The sequence below is a fragment of the Manis javanica genome, chromosome 6 (genome assembly GCF_040802235.1).
Source record: "Manis javanica isolate MJ-LG chromosome 6, MJ_LKY, whole genome shotgun sequence".
Lineage (NCBI taxonomy): Eukaryota > Metazoa > Chordata > Mammalia > Pholidota > Manidae > Manis > Manis javanica.
Genome location: NC_133161.1, coordinates 52,923,979 through 52,944,116, shown reverse-complemented (window position 1 = coordinate 52,944,116; position 20,138 = coordinate 52,923,979). Strand labels below are relative to the sequence as shown.

The 20,138-nt window shown below is 37.4% G+C and overlaps 1 protein-coding gene across 1 annotated transcript in view; it reads left to right on the top strand.

Annotated features, from left to right (window-relative positions):
- DNAH11 (dynein axonemal heavy chain 11) overlaps positions 1-20,138 on the top strand; it is a 337,006-nt gene that overhangs the window by 148,145 nt on the left and 168,723 nt on the right. The window contains exons 43-44 of the mRNA XM_073238711.1: positions 10,301-10,451; positions 13,280-13,411. Coding sequence (XP_073094812.1) covers positions 10,301-10,451; positions 13,280-13,411 — 283 coding nt within the window. The remainder of the gene's footprint in view (positions 1-10,300; positions 10,452-13,279; positions 13,412-20,138) is intronic.

Below are 20,138 nucleotides of genomic sequence, written 5' to 3'. Positions count from 1 at the left end.
TAGTGTGTGGCAGAATTTCTTTTCTTTTTAAGACAGAAGGATTTTCCATTGTTGTATATACCACATTTTGTTTATTCACCCATCACTAGACACTTAGGCAGCTTATACCTTTTGGCTATTGCCGATAAGGCTTCTGTGAACTTAGGTATACAAATATCTCTTTGAGTCCCTGCTTTCAATTGTTTTACATATATACCCATGAGTGGGACTGCTCAATTATATGGTAGTTCTATTTTTTATTTTAGAGGAACCTCTGTACTGTTTCCCACAGTGGCTGTACCATTTTTATACTTCCACCAACAGTGCACAAAGGTTCCAATTTTTGCACATCCTCACCAACACCTGTTACTTTCTGTTTGTTTGTTTTTATAATAGCCCTCCTAATGGGTAGCCCTCATTCTGGTTGTGATATACCTTTTCCCTAATGATTTGTCATGTTGAGCATCTTTTCATGTGCTTATTGGCCATTTGTGTAATTTCTTGGGAGAAATACCTATTTTATCCTTTGCCTATTTTTCTAGTTGTTTGGTTTTGTTTTTGTTGTTGTAGATATTTTTTTTTAATCTTAGTTTAAAAAAACAAAAACTAAAAATGTGTATGAGCATTTGAAGAAAGCATTAGCAATTACATGCAAAGCTAATTAATTAGCCCAGTTTGAAGATAATTAGCAGTATATGCCTTTGTCTTCTTTAGTTGGACATTACCGTGTTCATACCTTATAAGTTCAAAGAGCTAAGAACTTAACATTTGTTGAATAAGTGGATAAATAATAGCTCATATTAGAGCACTTAGATAAAAATATATCAGTGTATATGTATGTTTCTCTGTATATGTGCAATGTGCATACATGAACAGTGGTAATGCTTTGATTCAGAACACACTGATTGTGCCCTCTTGCCTACTCTTCACACGCTTACACTTTGCATAGTTCATCCGGGTGGTCACTTGTCCCCTCCCGTAGCATTTCCTTTGTGAGCTGAAGGACAGTGTGAGCTCTGTAAGGGAACAGGGGCTTGTGCCTGGTACACTTCTTGTGTCAGATAACTTCAGTTGACCCCTCCACCCGGCTCTGTGCCTCAGAGCCTGTCCTGTATGGACCACATCAATGGGCTTCTTGCCCTCTGGCTTCTGGTTGGTTTGGCCCATGGGAAGCCCTGGAAGGAAATGAGGGAGCGAAGAGTGAGATCAGGCTCTTTATGGCTGGCTCCCTCCCAGTGGTGTTCCATCGAGACGACTGTGTCCCTCAACTGCAGGTCACAGCTCCTCTTAAATCTCTCTATAAGATTCTTTCCTCTCAGGCCCTGGCAGTGCTTCACCCTCCTGTCCCTATGGGCATAGGTGCAGTAACCCTTGCAGTGATTATTCGCAGCTTGGCACTCTCCCTTCTGGTTCCCCTGCTCCTTGCCCACACTTTCATCAGTGGCACTCTCATCGACCTTCCCCATTATCCTGATTTGAGGGTGACCTCTGTTCCCTGCCAGACACCTGACTGAGGCACTTCTCCAGGCTGCTTTTTCTATATACTGATTTGTTCACTGCAAGTCTCATCCTAAGCCTGCAGCAGAGCAGAGCCAGGAACAGGCTTTGGTGTTTAATGAAGCATTATGGGATTTGGCTGGGGAAAGGAGTGATTTTTTTAAGTCTAGAATGGAGAGTTCTTGGCTGATAACTCCTTTCCCTAACTAGGATTTTATCTCCTAGGATGCCTCTATTGGCAGGCGGTTGGCTGAAGAGGAATCCCCAGGCTCCCTCAGTGCTACCATACAGGCAGCAGAGGCAGTGCTCGTACCCCATTTGCTTCAGGGGTCCTCTCATCCCCACTGGGTGTGGTCTGATTTTAACAGCAAGCCTCACAGTTCCTAAAGTCTGTGTAATTCATTCTCAACAACACTATGAGGAGATTTGTACTAACAAAAGCTCTCTAAATCCCGATTTAAAAAAGGATTTTTATCTGGTAAATCAAAGGCTGGCAAAAGAGACACCCAATTTGCATTCCTAAGAAAGTCAAACAATTCCATCTTCTTCATTAGCCTTTATTTTAATAGAGGTTTTTGTTTTATATAAACTCAATGGATAAGGAAGTGGTATGTATATACAATGGGATATTTTTCAGCACATGGAATATTTTTCACCTGTAAAAAAAGAAAGAAATGTTGCCATTTGCAACAACATGGATGGATATGCTAAGTGAAATAAGCCAGGCAAAGAAAGACAAATACCATATGATTTCACTTATTGTGGAATCTCAAAACAAAACAAAACAAACAAAACAGCAATAGACTCATAGACACTGAGTGACTCAAGGTGATTGGTGGTTACCACAGGGCAGGGGTTGGGGTAGATGGGTGAAATAGGTGAAGGAGATAAAGAGGCACAAAATCTCAATCATAATATAAATTAGTCATAGGGATGAAATTGCAGCATAGAGAATATAGTCAATAATTCTGTAACAGATAGTAACTATACTAGTTGGAGAGTGCATGTAATGTCAGTAACTCAAATCACTATATTGTATACTTGAAACCAACGTAGTATTGTATATCAATTATATTCAATAAAAAATTAAAAATCAATGAATCAGTTTTAATTTTCATGTGTGTAACCAAAAGATCCAACTAGGTCATTATCCAAAATAATGAGAAACTTCATTTTTTTCTTTTTTACTTCAGTAAGCATCTTTATTAAATAAGAACTTAAAAAAAACCCACACCATTATCATACCTAGCAAAGTAAATAATAATTCCTCAATATTTAATTCCTAGCCCATATTAAAATTTTCCCAGTTGCTTCAATGATGTTATTTTACCATTGATTGCTTGACTCAGCATCAAAAACAAGTCTATATGTTATATTTGACTGTTGTATCTGCTTGGACTGTCATAACAAAATATCATAGACTGGGTGGTTCAAACAGTAGGAATTTATTTTCTCACAATTCTGGATCCTGGAAGTTCAAGATCAAGATCAAGGGGCGAGCAGGGTTAGTGTCTGGTGAAAGCTTTCCCCTTATGATTGCAGATGGGGCTACCACTCACTGGCTGTGTCCTCACATGGAAGAGAGAGAAAGAGAGCTCTGATGTCTCTTCCTCTTCTTTTATTATTATTATTATTATTTTTATTATCAAATGTACATCACATTGGTTCAACAGTCCCCCTCCCCTGCCGCCTGCTCCAGCCCACTCGCCTCCCCTTTGGTAACCATTAGTCATTTCTGATTGTCTGTGAATATAATGCTATTTTGTTCCTTCTGTTTTGCTTTGTTTTTATCTTCCACTAATAAGTGAAATCATATGGTATTTGTCTTCCTTCACCTAGCTTATTTCACTGAGCATAATACCCTCTAGATCTGTCCATGTTGTTGCAAATAGCAGGATTTCTCTTATTTTTATGGCAGAATAATATTCCATTGTGTATATGTACCACATCTTCTTTATCCAGGCATCCATTGATGGACACTTAGGTTACTTCCATATCTTGGCTATTGCATACAGTGCAGTGATAAACATAGGGGTGCATATATCTTTTCAAATCAGGGATTTTGTATTCTTTGAGTAAACTCCTAGTAGTGGAATGACTGGATCAAATGCTACTTCTACTTTTAGCTATTTGAGGAACCTCCATACTGTTTTCCACAGCTGTTGCACCAATTTGCAGTCCCACCAACAGCGTAGGAGGGCTCCTATTTCTCCAGATCCTCACCAGCATTTGTTGTTTCCTGTCTTTTGGATGTTGGCCATCCTAACTGGTGTGATGTGATATCTCATTATGGTTTTAATTTGCATTTCTCTGAAGATTAGTGATGTGGAGCATCTTTTCATGTGCCTGTTAGCCATTTGTATTTCTTCTTTGGAGAAATGTCTGTTCAGGTCCTCCACCTATTTTTGATCAGGATTTTTGTTTTTTGGGTGTTGAGGCATATGAGTTCTTTATATATTTTGGATGTTAATCTTTTATCAACAAGTCATTTCCTAATATATTCTCCCATACTGTAGGACGACTTTTTGTTCTGCTGATGGTATCCTTTGCTGTACAGAAGCTTTTTAGTTTGATGTAGTCCCACTTGCTCATTTTTTATTTTGTTTCCCTTGCCTGAGGAGATGTGTTCAGGAAAAAGTTGCTCATGTTTATATTCAAGAGATTTTTGCCTGTGTTTTCTTCTGTGAGTTTTATGGTTTTATGACTTACATTCAGGTCTTTGATCCATTTTAAGTTTATTTTTTGTATGAAGTTAGACAATAATCCAGTTTCATTCTCTTGCATGTAGCTGTCCTGTTTTGCCAACACCAGTTGTTGAAAAGGCTATCTTTGCCCAATTGCATATTCATGGCTCCTTTAACATATATTAATTGACCATACATGCTTAGGTTTATATCTGGGCTCTCTTTTCTCTTCCATTGGTCTAAGGGTCTGTTCTTGTGCCAGTACCAAATTGTTTGATTACTGTAGCTTTGTAGTAAAGCTTGAAGTCAGGGAGTGTAATCCCCTCAACTTTGTTCTTCTTTCTCAGGATGGCTTTGGCTATTCAGGGTCTTTTCTGGTTTCATGTGAATTTTAGAACTATTTTTTCTAGTCCAATGAAGAATAATAGTGCTGGTAATTTGATAGGGATTGCAGTGAGTCTGTAAATTGCTTTGGGCAGGATGGCCATTTTGACAATGTAAATTCTTCCTATTCATGAGCATGAGATAGATTTCCATGTTTTGGTGTCTTCTTTAATTTTTCTCATGAGGGTCTTGTACTTTTCAGAGTATAGATATTTCACCTCCTTGGTTAGGTTTATGCATAGGTATTTTATGCTTTCAGATGCAATTGTAAATGGAATTGTTTTCCTAATTTCTCTTTCTGTTAGTTTATCATTAGTATATAGGAATGCAACAGCTTTCTGTGTATAATTTTGTATCCTGCAACTTTGCTGAATTCAGTTATTAGTTCTGTTTTCTTTCATGGATTCTTTAGAGTTTTCTATGGATTATATCATGTCATGTACAAATAGTGACAGTTTAACTTCTTCCTTACCAATTTGGATGCCTTTTATCTCTTTGTGTTGTCTGCTGTGGAATGGGAAACTTCTTTAAAGAATATTTTTATATTTTCACCTCTTACTGTCAGAAACTTTCAATGAACTACAAAAAAAAATGACTATTTCAGGCCAGAGCATATTTTCTCACTCCATATTTATTGTATACTTTACAACTGTACTTTAATGTCATATTATTAATAATGTGATAGCTTTACATGTATTAACTCATTTAATCCTCAATTATGTTCTGAGATTGATATCATTATGAACCTAATTTTACAAACCAGTATCTAGGTCTCAACTTCTTAATTTCAAAGTGTTGAAAATTATAGAAAAGTTGAAAAGATAGTAGTATACTTTATACTCGTTGCATCAATTATTACCACTGCATTTCATTTACCTTCTCTCTGCACAAATTCTTTCTTCCACAGGTATATAGACACACATATTTTTTACTTTTATTTATTTTTGCTGAATTATCTGAAAGTAAGCTGGAGACATTAAGGCATTTCATCCCTATGTACTTTACCATCTATCTTCTAAGAACTAGGATATTCTCCTATATGAACACAGTACAGCTAACATACCTAAGAAGTTTATCTTCTTAGATATAGATATAGATATAGATATGATACAATAATATCTATAAACAGTAATTTTTAAAATTTTCCCAAGTACCCCAATAATTTCCTCTGTATCTTTTTAAAAAAATCCAGTGTCAAAACAAGGGTCCTGCATTGCATTTACTTGTCTCCATTTTCCCCTTTAATCTGTAATATCCCCATCCTTATTCTTTCATGACATTTACTGTTTTGAAAAACACAGCCAGATGTCCTAAAGAATGATCCATTAGTGGGTGCAAAGTAGTGATTTCCTAATTCAGTCTTTCTACCTACATGCAGTCAGCAACAGTTCTCTGTAAAGATCGGTTCCTCTTCCTGTTTCCCACCCTCCTTCCCTTCTTTCCTTTCTTTCTCCTTCCCTCCCTCCTTTTCCTTTTTGAGGAATATCGTTTTCTATTCATGGCTGCTTTTCTTTTTGTTCAGTGGGTTATAATTCACTCTTACAATTATTCTTTGGGTGCCCAAATCATCCCGGATTTTGCCAGTAGGAGCCCATGGGTCAGCCCCTCTTGGGTTCACTTTCACCTGTCCTCCTGAGTCTGCAAGTACTTTGCTTTTTGGCTAAACAAAACACTTTTGGCTTATCTCAGACTCTCCTTACTAGGTTTAATTCAGTCATTTCTCCAAGAAGCCAGAGAAACTACTTTTGTATAAGGAATGCTGTTTAGAATCCAAGATAGGGATGCTCGGGGTGTTCATTGCTATTGAAATGTCATTGTTTTAGGCCGTTTCAGTGAACAGATTAAGAAATATAATTTCTTTCTTTTTTGGTGTAATATACATATTGCAGAGTGTCCAAAGAGTTCTAGTGGTTGAGAGCTTCTTTGTACAAATTCTTAGATAATAAATTCAAACAGAAAGGTAGAATTAGAAAAGTCAGCTTTTTTCAGTCCTGAATGCAAAAATCGATTCAGTCAATGGTCATCACTGGATGATAAACCTTTAATTTAGGTGAAATAAGAATGAAAAATAATACAGTTGCCAAGCTACTGCCACCTGAACCCACGGATCAATTTTAGCATTATCCTTAGTGAATCATGCACACATTCTGATATTATGCAATGTGAAGGCATTTTAGACAAGCTGGAAGATTAAGAACCATCCCTGAAATAATGTTTTTTTGAAAAAATAAGAAACTGGATCTGAATTTAATCAAGCCTCTAAATCTAACTTTAGTCTATAGGAAATTCAGGGAGTAAAGGAAAAGTCAAACAACATCTCAAACCAAATATAGAATTTAAGAACATAATTTTGTTTGTATAATATTGTTATTGAAGTACATACAATAAAATGCAACTCTTAAGTGTACTGCTCAATGCATTTTGACATGTGTATACAGTCATAGAACCATTGCCTAATGTACTAATTCCATGTTCCCTGTCAACTATCTCACCCATCCCCCCACTCCCCTCCCCTATGGCAACCAACTATGTTCTCTGTGTCTATGAATTTAGGATATCTGTTTTCTTAATTTATATTGTGGAAACTGATAAGATATTGCAGATAGAAGAGATTATTTTATATTGTGGAAACTGATAAGATATTGCAGATAGAAGAGATTATGAAATGTTATGTTCATATTATCTCTGGGGTTACATTTAAGGAATAAAGATAATGCCATTATCACATAAGCTGCTTAGAATATTCTTGTTAATATTTGCTGAGCTATTTTGAAAAATGTCCACACTTTACAGATATGGAGCATACAGTATCCTTAAAATCACATTAGCACATGATTAACTGTGGAAATCAAATGCTATTTTATTTTAACTCCGAGCTCTAAGTAAGTTTACTACAAGAATCCTGGACAGTTCACATACATTCATGACATCTTGAGAAATAGAGAAAGAACAGAAATTAGAAGAACATTTCTGAAAATTATGATCAGTGAGAATTTTTTTCTAGTAGAAAGGAATGAAATGCATAAAAAGGGAAAAACAGGTACTAAATTATTCATTCATAATTATTTAAAGTGAGCATACATGAAAATGAAATCTATTAAACTGTGTAATTAACTTGTAAAGAATGAGAGGAAATAGTGGGAATATCTCTAGAATTCAGTCTGATTCCAAAAGAGATTACTAGGAAGATAACTTTTGGGAGCCACACCTTGAGATCATACTTTTTCCTCTATTACTTTAGCTTAAAACATTCTTTTGGATTTGTCTTTCTGGTTCTCTGACCTGCACTGGTTGAGCTTGTTCTCTGCAGTCCCATCCTAATAGCTCAGCAAATATTAACAAGAATATTCTAAGATGCACCAACAGCATTTCTGGAGCAGGAAGGGCTGCAGAGTTGATTTCATGGAACACATTTGCAAATATTGAAGAGCCAAAGATTCTGTTAATGACCTAATATTCAGTAAGATGCATTAAAGTCTCTCAGTGTAACTATTTCCTGAGGCAGGAGCACCGATTTGGGTGATCTATGTAGGTAAGAAATAAATATGCTATTTCAGTATGTCATTTTCAGGTATACATGGTGTGATAGATAGCAGAGTATGTTTCACTAGGTCATGTTCAAATCAGCATCTTTTTCAAAATGATGATGAACTTTTCTGTGAAGTAAAGTGGAAAGAATTACTAACAAATACAGATTTGTATCTTTAATTTTTGCCATTGCTGAAGGTAAAAGTCTCTCCTAAATTTGCTATCTTTTAATGTCTATTTTTATTCCAAAGCATGAAAATTTAGCAGTAATTTATACGTGAAATTTTAAATTGTCCATATTTAACAATATAGAGTCTTTTACTCCCTAAGCTGTATGGTGTGGTTGACCCCCTAGCAGAGGTCAACGACATTTTGGGGCCTCCCACCTCCCTGCACCAGGTGGGATTAGCTCTAACCTTGTCACCTGGTTTGGTGAAATGCCTTTTCTTGTGGAGGTGATTTACACAATCACATCATTTGTACTCTTGGGCCTGGGAAGTTTTCCCTTTGAGATGTTGGTTACTGCCCATGGGCTCCAATGAAGTAGCTGTTACCTGCTCCCTAAATGCAAATGCCCCTTTCCCCTTCAGGGGCTAGGCTGAGGTTACAGCTCCTAGTTATCCCTGTACAGCCTTCTGCTCCCACCAAGACCAAGGCCATGGGGTGGAAATAGAATTTGTTTTGCCCATCAGAGTGCCAGCTGCCAACTCTTGTGCCCCATGTGACATTGCTGTCTGCAGAAGCTGCACCCGGTCCTCCCAGTTCTGCCCACTCTGTACTACCGAGTGCCGCTTACCGAGGATTTGTTATATGTCAGATAGGAATCTAAACACTTTATACATGAAAACTTGTTTAATCCTCAGAACATCCCTGGGAAGTCCATATTATCATCTCCATTGACAGATGACAAACTTGAGTCACAGTGAGGTTAAGTAACTTGCCCAAGGTAACAGAGTTAAAAAATGATAGAGCTGGGGTACAGATCCAGGCAGTCTGACTTCAGAGCTCCATCTCCCTGAGCAACCTCTTTCCCAACAATAAGCTCTGGACACCATGGTTCCACTTCTGGCAGCTGATGTGCAGTAAAATGAGTAGCTAAGGGGTAGATGTGGCCTTCATGCCTGCATCCCAGGTGACTAACACCTGTTTTCCACTGTTCCATTTCTCTGTGGTGCTCGCAAGCACCACCGCCCAGAGATGCGCTCTCAAGTTACTATCATGCAACTAGATGTCAACCTAAAACCATTCCTCTTCGACCTGAAAAGGTTTTGACAGTTGATATTTTATAAATCTAACAATAATGTAAAAGTAGTTGAATATTTAATAAAACCCTACTGTGAAGCCTTGTGAAAATCAAAGAGAACCTTTTGTAAGATAGTCTTCTTGCCTTAATTTCTTCTAATATTAAAAATTTGAAATCCGATTTTCTTGAAAAAGGTATTAGCTGTAATTGGTCTGGTCTCCTATTTCTCTGCTGGCAGCTCTGCTTCCTATTCGATGAAACTTTTTGAGCTGTCGTTTTTCATCTAACATTGTACAAATTTTTCCTGGAGACTACTGTGGGTGCTAAGTCATGTTTTATTTTATTGATAAGTACTATCTTATTACTATGTTAGAGGTATTAATGTATGAAAAATTGGTAACATAGGCTTCAGATTAATATGCATGACCCAAGCATAGGATACCATTTTAGAGCCACTTACTGGATAAACATTGTCAGCTATCAGATCAGAGTTTTTTTTCAGTTCAGTGGAAATGGAAGGACTTTGAAATAGCCCCTATGGAATTTTCACCTTTTTATTTGTAACTGATTTTGCATTACCAAATAACTGATGCCAAGATTAATCAAGAAAAATACCAAGCTGTTATCATAAATAAGGCCTACCCTGTGAAACTAGTTTCACTCCTTTAGGAAATGACATACCACCACATTTCCTTATAAATGCTCAGTAATGGCCTGCTTATGCTCTATTATGTTTGGCTTCTAAGGACTATTAGGAGTTTCTTTTACATTCCTTTCATTAAGGTAAAAATGGCCATTAAAACAAGTTTTTAAAGGGTCATTTAAAAATATCTGCAGTTTGAGAAATAGAATGAACTTACTAAACTGGTCCCTGAAGTGTTATACCAAGCTGTGCTGAAGGGGGAAGCTTTTGAGTCGTTGAAATTCTACTTTTCAAGCTGTTTTTTCTACTGTTCAATAAAAGCTTTTCTGTGTTCTTTTTCAGGTATGTGGCCAGTTGGATAGACAAAAGGCAACATCAATCAGAAAAGGCCAATTTAACAATTCTTTTTGATAAATATGTTCCTGCATGCTTGGATAAGCTGAGAATGAGCTTTAAAACTATCACTGCAATCCCAGAGAATAGCCTGGTCCAGGTCCGTCTTCAGTCACACTGCCTAACGTTGTAGTTCTGATCGGTGGTGTGACTGAATCAAGACAACAGAAGGTTTTGCTTGATAAAGAAGATGGAAAATTTTCTGAAGTTGTTAAGTGGCTCCAGCCCGCCTCTCCAGCCCCCATGTCCCCCAAGTGCTTTTGGCAAACATCGGTTACATACCTATTGCCTTCTATTATTACTCAGGTTGTGGTATCTTTCTTCTGAAAAATTATGGACTAGAAGCCTGAAAGCCACTTTTTATTCACTTTCTATATCTCCAGATATTTATATAGTCCCTAAGACAGAGTAAGTGCTCAGTGTGTGCTTTTTGAGTCATTCTCTTCCTCCTAAGTATATTTGAATAGAATAAGAACAAAGTTGTTGTCACAAAAGTTGTCATTAGAACAACCTTATTTTTTCTGTCTCCTAAGAAACTGGCCCAGAGAAACTGCTCAGTATATTTTTTGAATACAGTAAATCCATGTAGTTAAAGGTGTTGGCCATTGAGTTCTGGAGAAACTTCTGAACTCTACCGCATAGGTGGCACCACCCCTGGAGCTCCCACCCCTGCTTCCTTTCTGTTCTCCTCTCCCAAAAATACTCATAAAGCCAAGTCAGTGTGAATGGAGAGTTCAAAATATTCCAGGGATACATTTTCTCTAATCCTCATTGTGAGTCAGCTGGTAAGACTGAAGGGTATATATAATGTGTTGTCATGGAAGCAAATGAAAATAATTCACAGCACACAGAAATGAGGGTTGTGATCTTAATCTCAGTGTGAAGAAAAACTGTCCCCAGCCTTTACAAGTATAGAACTTCACAGGTTTACAAGTAGAAACCTTATTTTTTTTTCTACAAGGGCAAAATTGGTTTTGAAGTACTTTGTTACCATTAAGTTACTATGTTACCAAATGTGTTTGAAGCTAAATTAGAAATAGTAATAAGCATAGTAAGAAGGGAAAGTTCAGGTTTTTGGATAACTCACATACCAATTAATTAAACGATAGTCTTCAATAGTAATTATCTGAGGTATAATTTATTTCTGAAAGCAGGACTGAATTTATTCATAATGAATTAATTATGTGGCTAGCCTAATTAGACTTCCTCTGGCATAGTACTTGCAAAACGCATGATTGTGTTCTTTTTCAAGTAGACTTGTGTATTTGTGTGATTCTCTGTGGTGTGAACTTTTTCATTCAAGAATAGTGTGAAAACAGGTCAGTAAGAATGAATATGACTTTTGCTCCCACTTCCTTCTTTTGTAGTATTCCGAAATGGCATTTGTCCTTAATTCCTTTTTAGCTGTTATTTTACAGTGGAGACTCTTTCTGAGATTACTTATTAGGACAAAATTTGAGACAAGAACAAATATAAAATAATAATTTAAAATGGCTACCTTAATAAATTAATGTACTATGTTTTTCAATATAGGAAACTTATTTGCTGTAAGTTTGGTAAAGTGTATTAACTCTTTCAGAATATGCACCAAAGTATGATTTTTATTAATTGCTAACGCAGCTCAAAATGTTTTTCAAGGACCATGTTGGGGAGAAAATGGAAAAATCACGTGAGTTATTAGAATGTTCAGATCCATGGATAATGTCATGCTGAGACCTGTCAGTCTTTTTCATTTTGATTTTAACATTTCCTTAGAGTACACCATGGATGGCTTCTAGTAATGAATACTAAAGCTTTAGAGTTTTACATTATTTTTCCTGATGAATTGATGAGTTTTATTCTAGGAGAAGATTATTTTAAATTGGCAAACATGGCACAACATAAAATAATAGAAATTAAGGCAGAACATTGAAACATATAACAGATGCTCAACTACTTAAATTAAAAACATTTCCAAATGATAGCCAAGACCCATTATTCATGTCTTCCCTAGTTGGGAAGGAGAGGCTCACGCACAGTTCTGACTTGCTTTGTCACGGCCTGCACTGCTGCGTGTGGGATCGTGCTAAAAACCTGTTGCTGCCTCCAAAAACTAGAATTTTGAAGGTTTGTGACAATGCTAATTAATGACAACTGTTTTGTGCTGTAAGAGAAGTGGCTCAAATGTATGTTCACTCCTGGTTCTTATTTCATATGGGAAAGGCTTTGGCAGCAGCCACGTTCCCCTTATTTCTGACACGTTCTCCCTGACCTCGGGGTATCTTTCAGACCAAAAGAGCACATTCCTCTTTCACCTAGTGTGTGTTCAGAACAAGTTCCTGAACAGCATTTCTTACAAGGTTAAATTTAGTCTGGTGTCCAAAAAAATGCCACCAGCTAAGGCTGCCAGTCCAACTTTCTAAATTTATACAACAGGTGGGAAAAAACGGCTGCCAAAGCACTAAGGGTAAGTGGGTTACCCAACTGTCCTACTCGGGGCCATGGGGGGGGGCTCTGAAGCATTCATTCCCAGTGATGATGTAGGCAGCACTTCCTGGTAAGGACAGATGACTTTAGTTTGTGTTTAGGTGAGAAGGTGAGCTATAGAATGCTATGTGCTCTGTGACTCCCTACTTATATAAAAGAGTGCATAGGCATAGCCCTGCTATTTTTTCTTTTTGCTTGTATGTTTTTCTGTATTGCAGTGATTATTAATTGGATAATTTAAGCTAGAGGTTTTAAAAAATAGTTTGTTATTACCTAGAAGATCAGTTTGGTTTCAAGTGGCAAAGGTTTTCCACCACTGACATAAAACCAAGGCAGCAGATAAGAGTCAGAAAAATTATATAATCTCTTAAGGATAAAATGTATTTATTAATAAGTCCTGTGAATTTATTCTCCTATTAAAAAATTGATGTCCTAAATGAGTGGCTATTTCTTTTTCTTTAGACTATTTGTGCTCTTCTGGAATGTTTACTGACTCCTGAAAATGTGCCTTCTGACAGCCCAAAAGAAGTTTATGAAGTCTATTTTGTCTTTGCTTGTATCTGGGCATTTGGAGGCACTCTGCAACAAGATCAGGTATTTTTAGAAATAGGACATAGTACCAGTTTTATTTGGCAGGGGGTAGGGTGGAATATTATGTGATCCTTAGGCTTTTTTAAATATTATCATAAATCTGTCCTATTTGCCCTTTTCTCTCCTAAGCCTATACATTGTTTAGGCGAGCTCATTGAGGCCTGTGGTCCTAACCTTGGCTGGCAGTGCTGAATCCATAGCCTCCCACTGGGTCTCTCTTCTAAGGCTCAAGGTTGTATTCATCCTCCTGCCTCTGAGCAGTGCCAGCAGAGTGCTGTTCCCAGGCAAGGCCCAGGCACTGTGCCTGAGACAGAGCCCTCCATCTACCCTGCCCCACCCCAAAATTTGCTCTTTCTCTTTATTCTTTCTATTTCCCAGCAATATTTACACTCCTCCCGGTTGCTCTGATTAAAAATCTGGGAGGCATCATTCTTCCTTATTTCTACATCCGATGGTCATCAGATCCTTTCAGTTAAAAATACGCATCAAGTCTGTTCCCCCTTCTCCATCCCTATAGCCTTAATTCAGAAGTGAGTCATCTTTAGATCATTTGTATGTTTTAGCTCAGACAGCCATAAAAAATACCGTTCACTGGGTGCTTAAACAGACATTGACTTCCTCTCAGTTCTGGAAGCTGGAAGTCCAAGGTCAGGGAGCCAGCATGGTTGGGTTCCAGCAAGAACCCTATTCTAGCTTGCAGATAGCCACTTTTTTTAACTGTGTCCTCACATGACAGAGAGAAGGATAAAAAAGCTCTTTGGTGTCTCTTCTTATATGAGCACTGATCCTGTCATGAGGACCCAACCCTCATGTTCTTACCTAAACCTAATCATCTCCCAAAGGCCCCATTTCCAATACCATCATGCCGGGGCTTCATTGTATGAGTTGGGTGTGTGTGTGTCTGTGTGTGTGGTAGTGGACATAATCCAATCTGTAGTACATAATAACCTTTAAATTGGTTTCTCTCTTTCTAACTAGTCTCTTACCTCTTGTCAGTCTCACACATGATTCCCAGGGTAATCATTTGTGAATGGACTATAGCCAACCCCAGGCTAATTCCTTTCTGTTGGCCTTTCCTTCAGCCTTAATTGAGGCAATTATACCTCTGCAGCATTCCTGGTATGGCTTGTTTGTGGCTTCTTATTTCTTTCGGACAAACTCTTGAGACAAGAACTTCACAAGTGCATGCACACACACACACGCACACACACACACCCAAACTACTTAGACTTGCCAAAGTGCAAAGTGCGAGTTTTCCAACTTTAGAAATTTGCACATCTAATCTCCACCGTGCATCTCTATAGCTTTCCTCATGTAATCTTTACAGTAATTCTGCATAGTATCCTCATTGTGCAGATAAAGGCAGAGAGTTGAAGTAACTGGACCATGGTTACATTGATAGGACATCTACACATCAGAATTCCCACCTATGTACATCCCAAAGGCCATAACTTCCAGGGAACCTCAGGACCTCTGCTGGGCATGTGCTTCTAAGGTACTTCCAAATCTTTGCATCAAAAACAGGTTTCACATATCTCTCAGGCTTCCCTGAATGTTTCCCCATGTAAACAGGGAATTGAAGTTGGCAGTCATCACAGGCCAAGAGTGACTCATATTTCCATTGGTTTACTTGGGCCCTAAAACCCATGGTTGGTGTGACCTGGGGCCAGTTCCATTACTCGTTGCTAAGTTACCACAAGTCATATCTACAAATAAATTTGGCATTCACTTGGCCTCCTAGATATTTTGATCCTTCTCAGAAGCCACATTTCCTCTGTAAACTCCAAGTGCTTTCTAAAGAATAACAGTGAGAGTCAAGAAACAGTGACTCACATGGTTTTTATCAGAGTCATGATGTGTAACACGTGTGGATTTCTCCTTCATGGAGGCCACATGCACAACGTCTCCCTCTCCCCAGGCCCGCCTTGCTTTTTCAGTGTTCTTCACGAGGTTTTCCCTTTTCCAGGACTGTAAAACCAGGTAACATTGCGTGAGGAGGATGTTGACAGCTGAGATCTTTCTACCCCTGATCATAATGCTGCACCTTTCTTCAGCTGTCCTCTCTTCATCTTTCCCAGTTCCAAGCAGGGCAGCATTGCAGGCAGTTACCAGGCCAGAAGCTGAGCATCACAGTGGGTACCTTCTCCCTAATTAATAGTCAACATCATCATCATTTTTAGATTTTCAAGAGGGCCCTTCTATGAAGCATTCAAAAGAGAGGCTAGAAAGTTGGAAACATGTATGAAGCAGACACAATCAATAGTCTTAAGATAGCCATTTATTAAGCAAATTTGAGTCCTTACTGTATGTCAGGGAAAAATGTTTAGGACTTTTACAGGTTATCTCCTTAAATATTAAAAATAATAATAAAACCTATATGTATAGGTACAGCTATCTTCCTACTTCTTTTACAAAAAAAGGAACTGAAACTTAGGAGATGAGTAGCCTGCTTGAGGACATATAGCTAAGTCATGTCTGAGCCTGGTTCAAATCACAACAGACTAACTCAGGACCTGTGTTCTTTACCAATGCAAATACAACTTCCAAAATAGGTCTCAGCTCCACTGTTGCTGAGCACCTATAACCCGCCACTATCTTTACTCACTTGGCTTCCATAGTAACCTTCTTATTGGTCTTTCTGCTCCCATACCTGTCCCATAATCCATTATCTGCTCAAATTGAATTACATGATATACTCTAGAATATAAAACACTTTAATGGATTCCTATTGCTTTTAAGATAAAATTTTAAGTTTTAATTCCCCTACATCTCCCTCTGCTGCTGTCTCGCCTCCCATTCCACCAGCTGCACTGGCCAGTTTCTTGAATGTAAGTTCCTTAATGCCACTACATCCTTGACTTGTCTTGCTTCTTGGAATGGTCTTCTCCTTAATCTGTGCCTATTCTCAAAGACGGCTTCCCTGAATACCCAATGAATATAGATTCATCCCTGTCATCCTCACTTATAGCAAACTACTTTCAAAGTGCCTATTTATTACTGCATTGATTGTCTTAACCTCTGCTTCCAGTGGTTCCTCAAGCCCCCAGCACAGCCCACCACCTTATCTTCCCCAGAAACTCTGTAAGGTTGGAAACTCTGTTTGTCTCTTCAACTCCACAGAAAAATGCAAGTTAATTGAGTGAATTAATGAATCAAAGACTTGTCCCCAAAATCGTTTTGCTGATGTACTGGTTAGATGAAGCAATTTTTTTTTTTTTTACTGAAGAATAGTTGATATACAATTTTATATTTGTTTCAAATACACAACGCAGTGGTTCAGCTGTTACCCATATAATTAAATCTCACCCCCATCAGTGCAGTTACTATTTGCCAGCCTAGGAAGATGTTACAGAATCATAGGCTATATTCTCCATACTGTACTACCATCTCCATGACCAACTTATATTATAGTTGAGAATTTTTGTGCCCTTTTATGCCTCTCCCCCTCCCTCCCCACTGACCCACTGCACTCCCTCCCCCATGGTAAACACCCATCCTTTCTCAATGCCTATGAATCACAAATAAGTGAAATCATATGGTATTTGTCTTTCTCTGACTGGCTTATTTCACTGAACATAAATACCTTCTAGGTTCAACCATGTTGTAGCAAATGGCAGAATTTTTTCTTTTGTATGGCAGAATAATATTCCATTGTGTATATGTGCTATATCCTTTTTATCAGTTCATCTATTGATGAACATTTTGGTTGCTTCCATTTCTTGGCTATTGTAAATAATGCAGCAATAAGCAGGGATGAATATATTTTTTTGAATCAGGGATATTGTCTTCTTTGGGTAAATTCCTAGAAGTGGAATTATTTTGTCATATGACATTTCAATTTTTAGTTTTTTGAGGAACCTTCATACTGCTTTCCACATGGCTGTGCCAATTAACAGTCCCTTTTCTGTTGTAGGAGGGTTCCCTTTTCTCCATGTCTTTACCAACACTTGTTTTTTCTTGTTTTTTTGCATAGTGGCCATTCCGAATGGTGTGAGATGATCTCCTATTGTGGTTTTGATTTCCATTTCCCTGATGATTAGTGATGTTGAGCATCTTTTCATGTGCCTGTTGGCAATCTGTGTTTCTTCTTTGGAAAAATGTCTGTTCAGGTCCTCCACCCATTTTTTATTCAGGTTATTTGGGGATTTTTTGGTGTTGACATCTATGAGTTCTTCATATATTTTGGATGTTAACCCCTTATCAGATGAATCACTTACAAATATATTCTCCCATACTGTAGGATACTTTTTTGTTCTGCTGATGGTGTCCTTTGCTGTTCAGAAGCTTTTTAGTTTGATGCAGTTTCACTTGTTCATTTTTTATTTTTGTTTCCCTTGCCTGAGGAGATGTGTTCTAGAAACAATTGCTCATGCTTATGTTCAAGAGACTTTTGCCTATGTTTTATTCTGAGAGTTTTAGGGTTTCATGTCCTACATTTAGGCCTTTCATTCCTGTTGAGTTTACTTTTGTGTATTGAGTTAGACAGTTATCCAGTTTCATTCTCTTGCATGTAGCTGTCCAGTTTTGCCAACACCAGTTGTTGAAGAGGCTCTCTTTTCTCCATTGTATATTCATGGCTCCTTTATCTGTATATTAATTGACTATATATGTGTGAGTTTTTATCTGGGCTCTCTATTCTGTTCCCTTTATCTATGGGTCTGTTCTAGTGCTGGTACCATAGTATTTTGATTACTGGAGTTTTATAGTCTTGAAGTCAGGGATTGTAACACCCTAGCTTTGTTTATCTTTCTCAGGATTGGGGTCTTTTGTGGTTTCATGAGAATTTTAGGATTATGTGCTCTAGTTCACTGAAAAATGCCATTGGTACTTTGATAGGGATTACATTGAATCTGTAAGTTGCTTTGGGCAGGATGGCCATTTTGACAATATTAATTCTTATCCATGAGCATGGATAACATTTGTGTCTTTTTTCATTTCTATCATCACTGTCTTTAGTTTTCAGGGTACTGGTCTTTAATCTCCTTGGTTAGGTTTATTCCTAAGTATCTTATTCTTTCTGATGCAATTGGAATTGGAATTTCTCTTTATACTATTTTGTTCTTAGTATATAGGAATGTAATAGATTTCTGTGTATTAATTTTGTATCCTACAACTTTTCTGAATCCAGTTGTTAGTTCTAATAGTTTTTTGGTGGAGTCTTCAGGATTTTCTCTGTATATCATGTCATCTGCAAATTGTGACAGTTTACCTTCTTCTTTGCCAATTTGGATGCCTTCTCTCTCTTTATCTTGTCTGATTTCTGTGGCTAGGTCCTCCAATAATATGTTAAATAAAAGTGGTGAGAGTGGACATCCTTATCTTGCTCCTGAATTGAGTATGATGTTAGTTGTGGTCATATATGGCCTTTATTATGTTGAGGTACATTCTCTCTAACCCATTTTGTTGAGAGTTTTTATCATGAATAGATGTTGAATTTTGTCAAATGCTTTTTCAGCATTTAGTGAGATGGTCATATGGTTTTATCTATTTTTTTGTTAATGTGATATATCATGTTGATTTATGATTATTGTACCATCCTTGCATCCCTGGAATAAATCTCATTTGGTCATGATGGATGATCCTTTTTATATGTTTTTGAATTTGATTTGCTCATATTTTATTGAGGACTTTTGCATCTATTTTCATCAGGGATATTGGCCTGTAGTTTTCTATTTTTGTAGCATCTTTGTCTGGTTTGGTATTAGAGTGATGCTGGCCTCATAGAATGAGTTTGAAAGCATTCCCTCCTCTTCTAATTTCTGGGATACTTTAAGAAGGATGGATATTAGTTCTTCTTTAAAAGTTTGGTGGAATTCAGCTATGAAGCCATGTGGTCCTGGACTTCTGATCATTGGGAGTTTTTTTGATTACCAGTTCAATTTTGTTACTGATAACTGGTCTTTTCAGATTTTCTGCTTCTTTCTGGGTCAGTCTTGGAAGGTTGTACTTTTCTAGGAATTTATCCATTTATTCTAAGTCTAATATTCTGGAGAACATTCCATATGCACTTGAGAAAAATGTGTATCCTGCCACTTCTGGGTGGAATGTTCCATAGATATCTGTTAAGTCCATCTCATCTACTATGTTGTTCAGTGCCTTTGTTCCTTATTTATTTTCTGTCTGGCTGATCTTTCCATTGATGTAAACAGTATATCAAGGTCTCCTAATATGAATGAGTTGCAGTCTATTTTTCCTTTGAGTTCTTAGTATTTGTTTTACATATTTAGATGCTCCTATGTTGGGTACATTGATATTTGTGATGGTTATGTCCTCTTGTTGGACTGATCCCTTTATCATTATGTAATGACCTTCTTTGTCTCTTATTATTTCTTTGTTTTGAAATCTGTTTTGTCTGGTATAAATACTGCTTCTCCTGCTTTTTCTTCATTATTTGCATGAAATATCTTTTTCTATCCCTTCACTTTCAGTCTGTGTATGACTTTAGGTCTGAGATGAGCTTCTTGTAGACAGCATATAGATGGGTCTTGTTTCTGTATCTATTATGCCTCATTGAGTCTTTGGTTGGTGCATTTGGTCCATTTACATTTAGGGTAGTTATTGATAGGTATGTATTTATTGTCCATTCTATTAATTGTTTTCTTCTTGTTTTTATAGTTCCTCTCTGTCCCTTTCTTCCTCTCATACTCTTCTCTTGTTATTCGATGAGTTTTTTTAGGGTTGTGATTGGATTTCATTTTAATTTTTTCTGTATATCTATTATAGGCTTTTG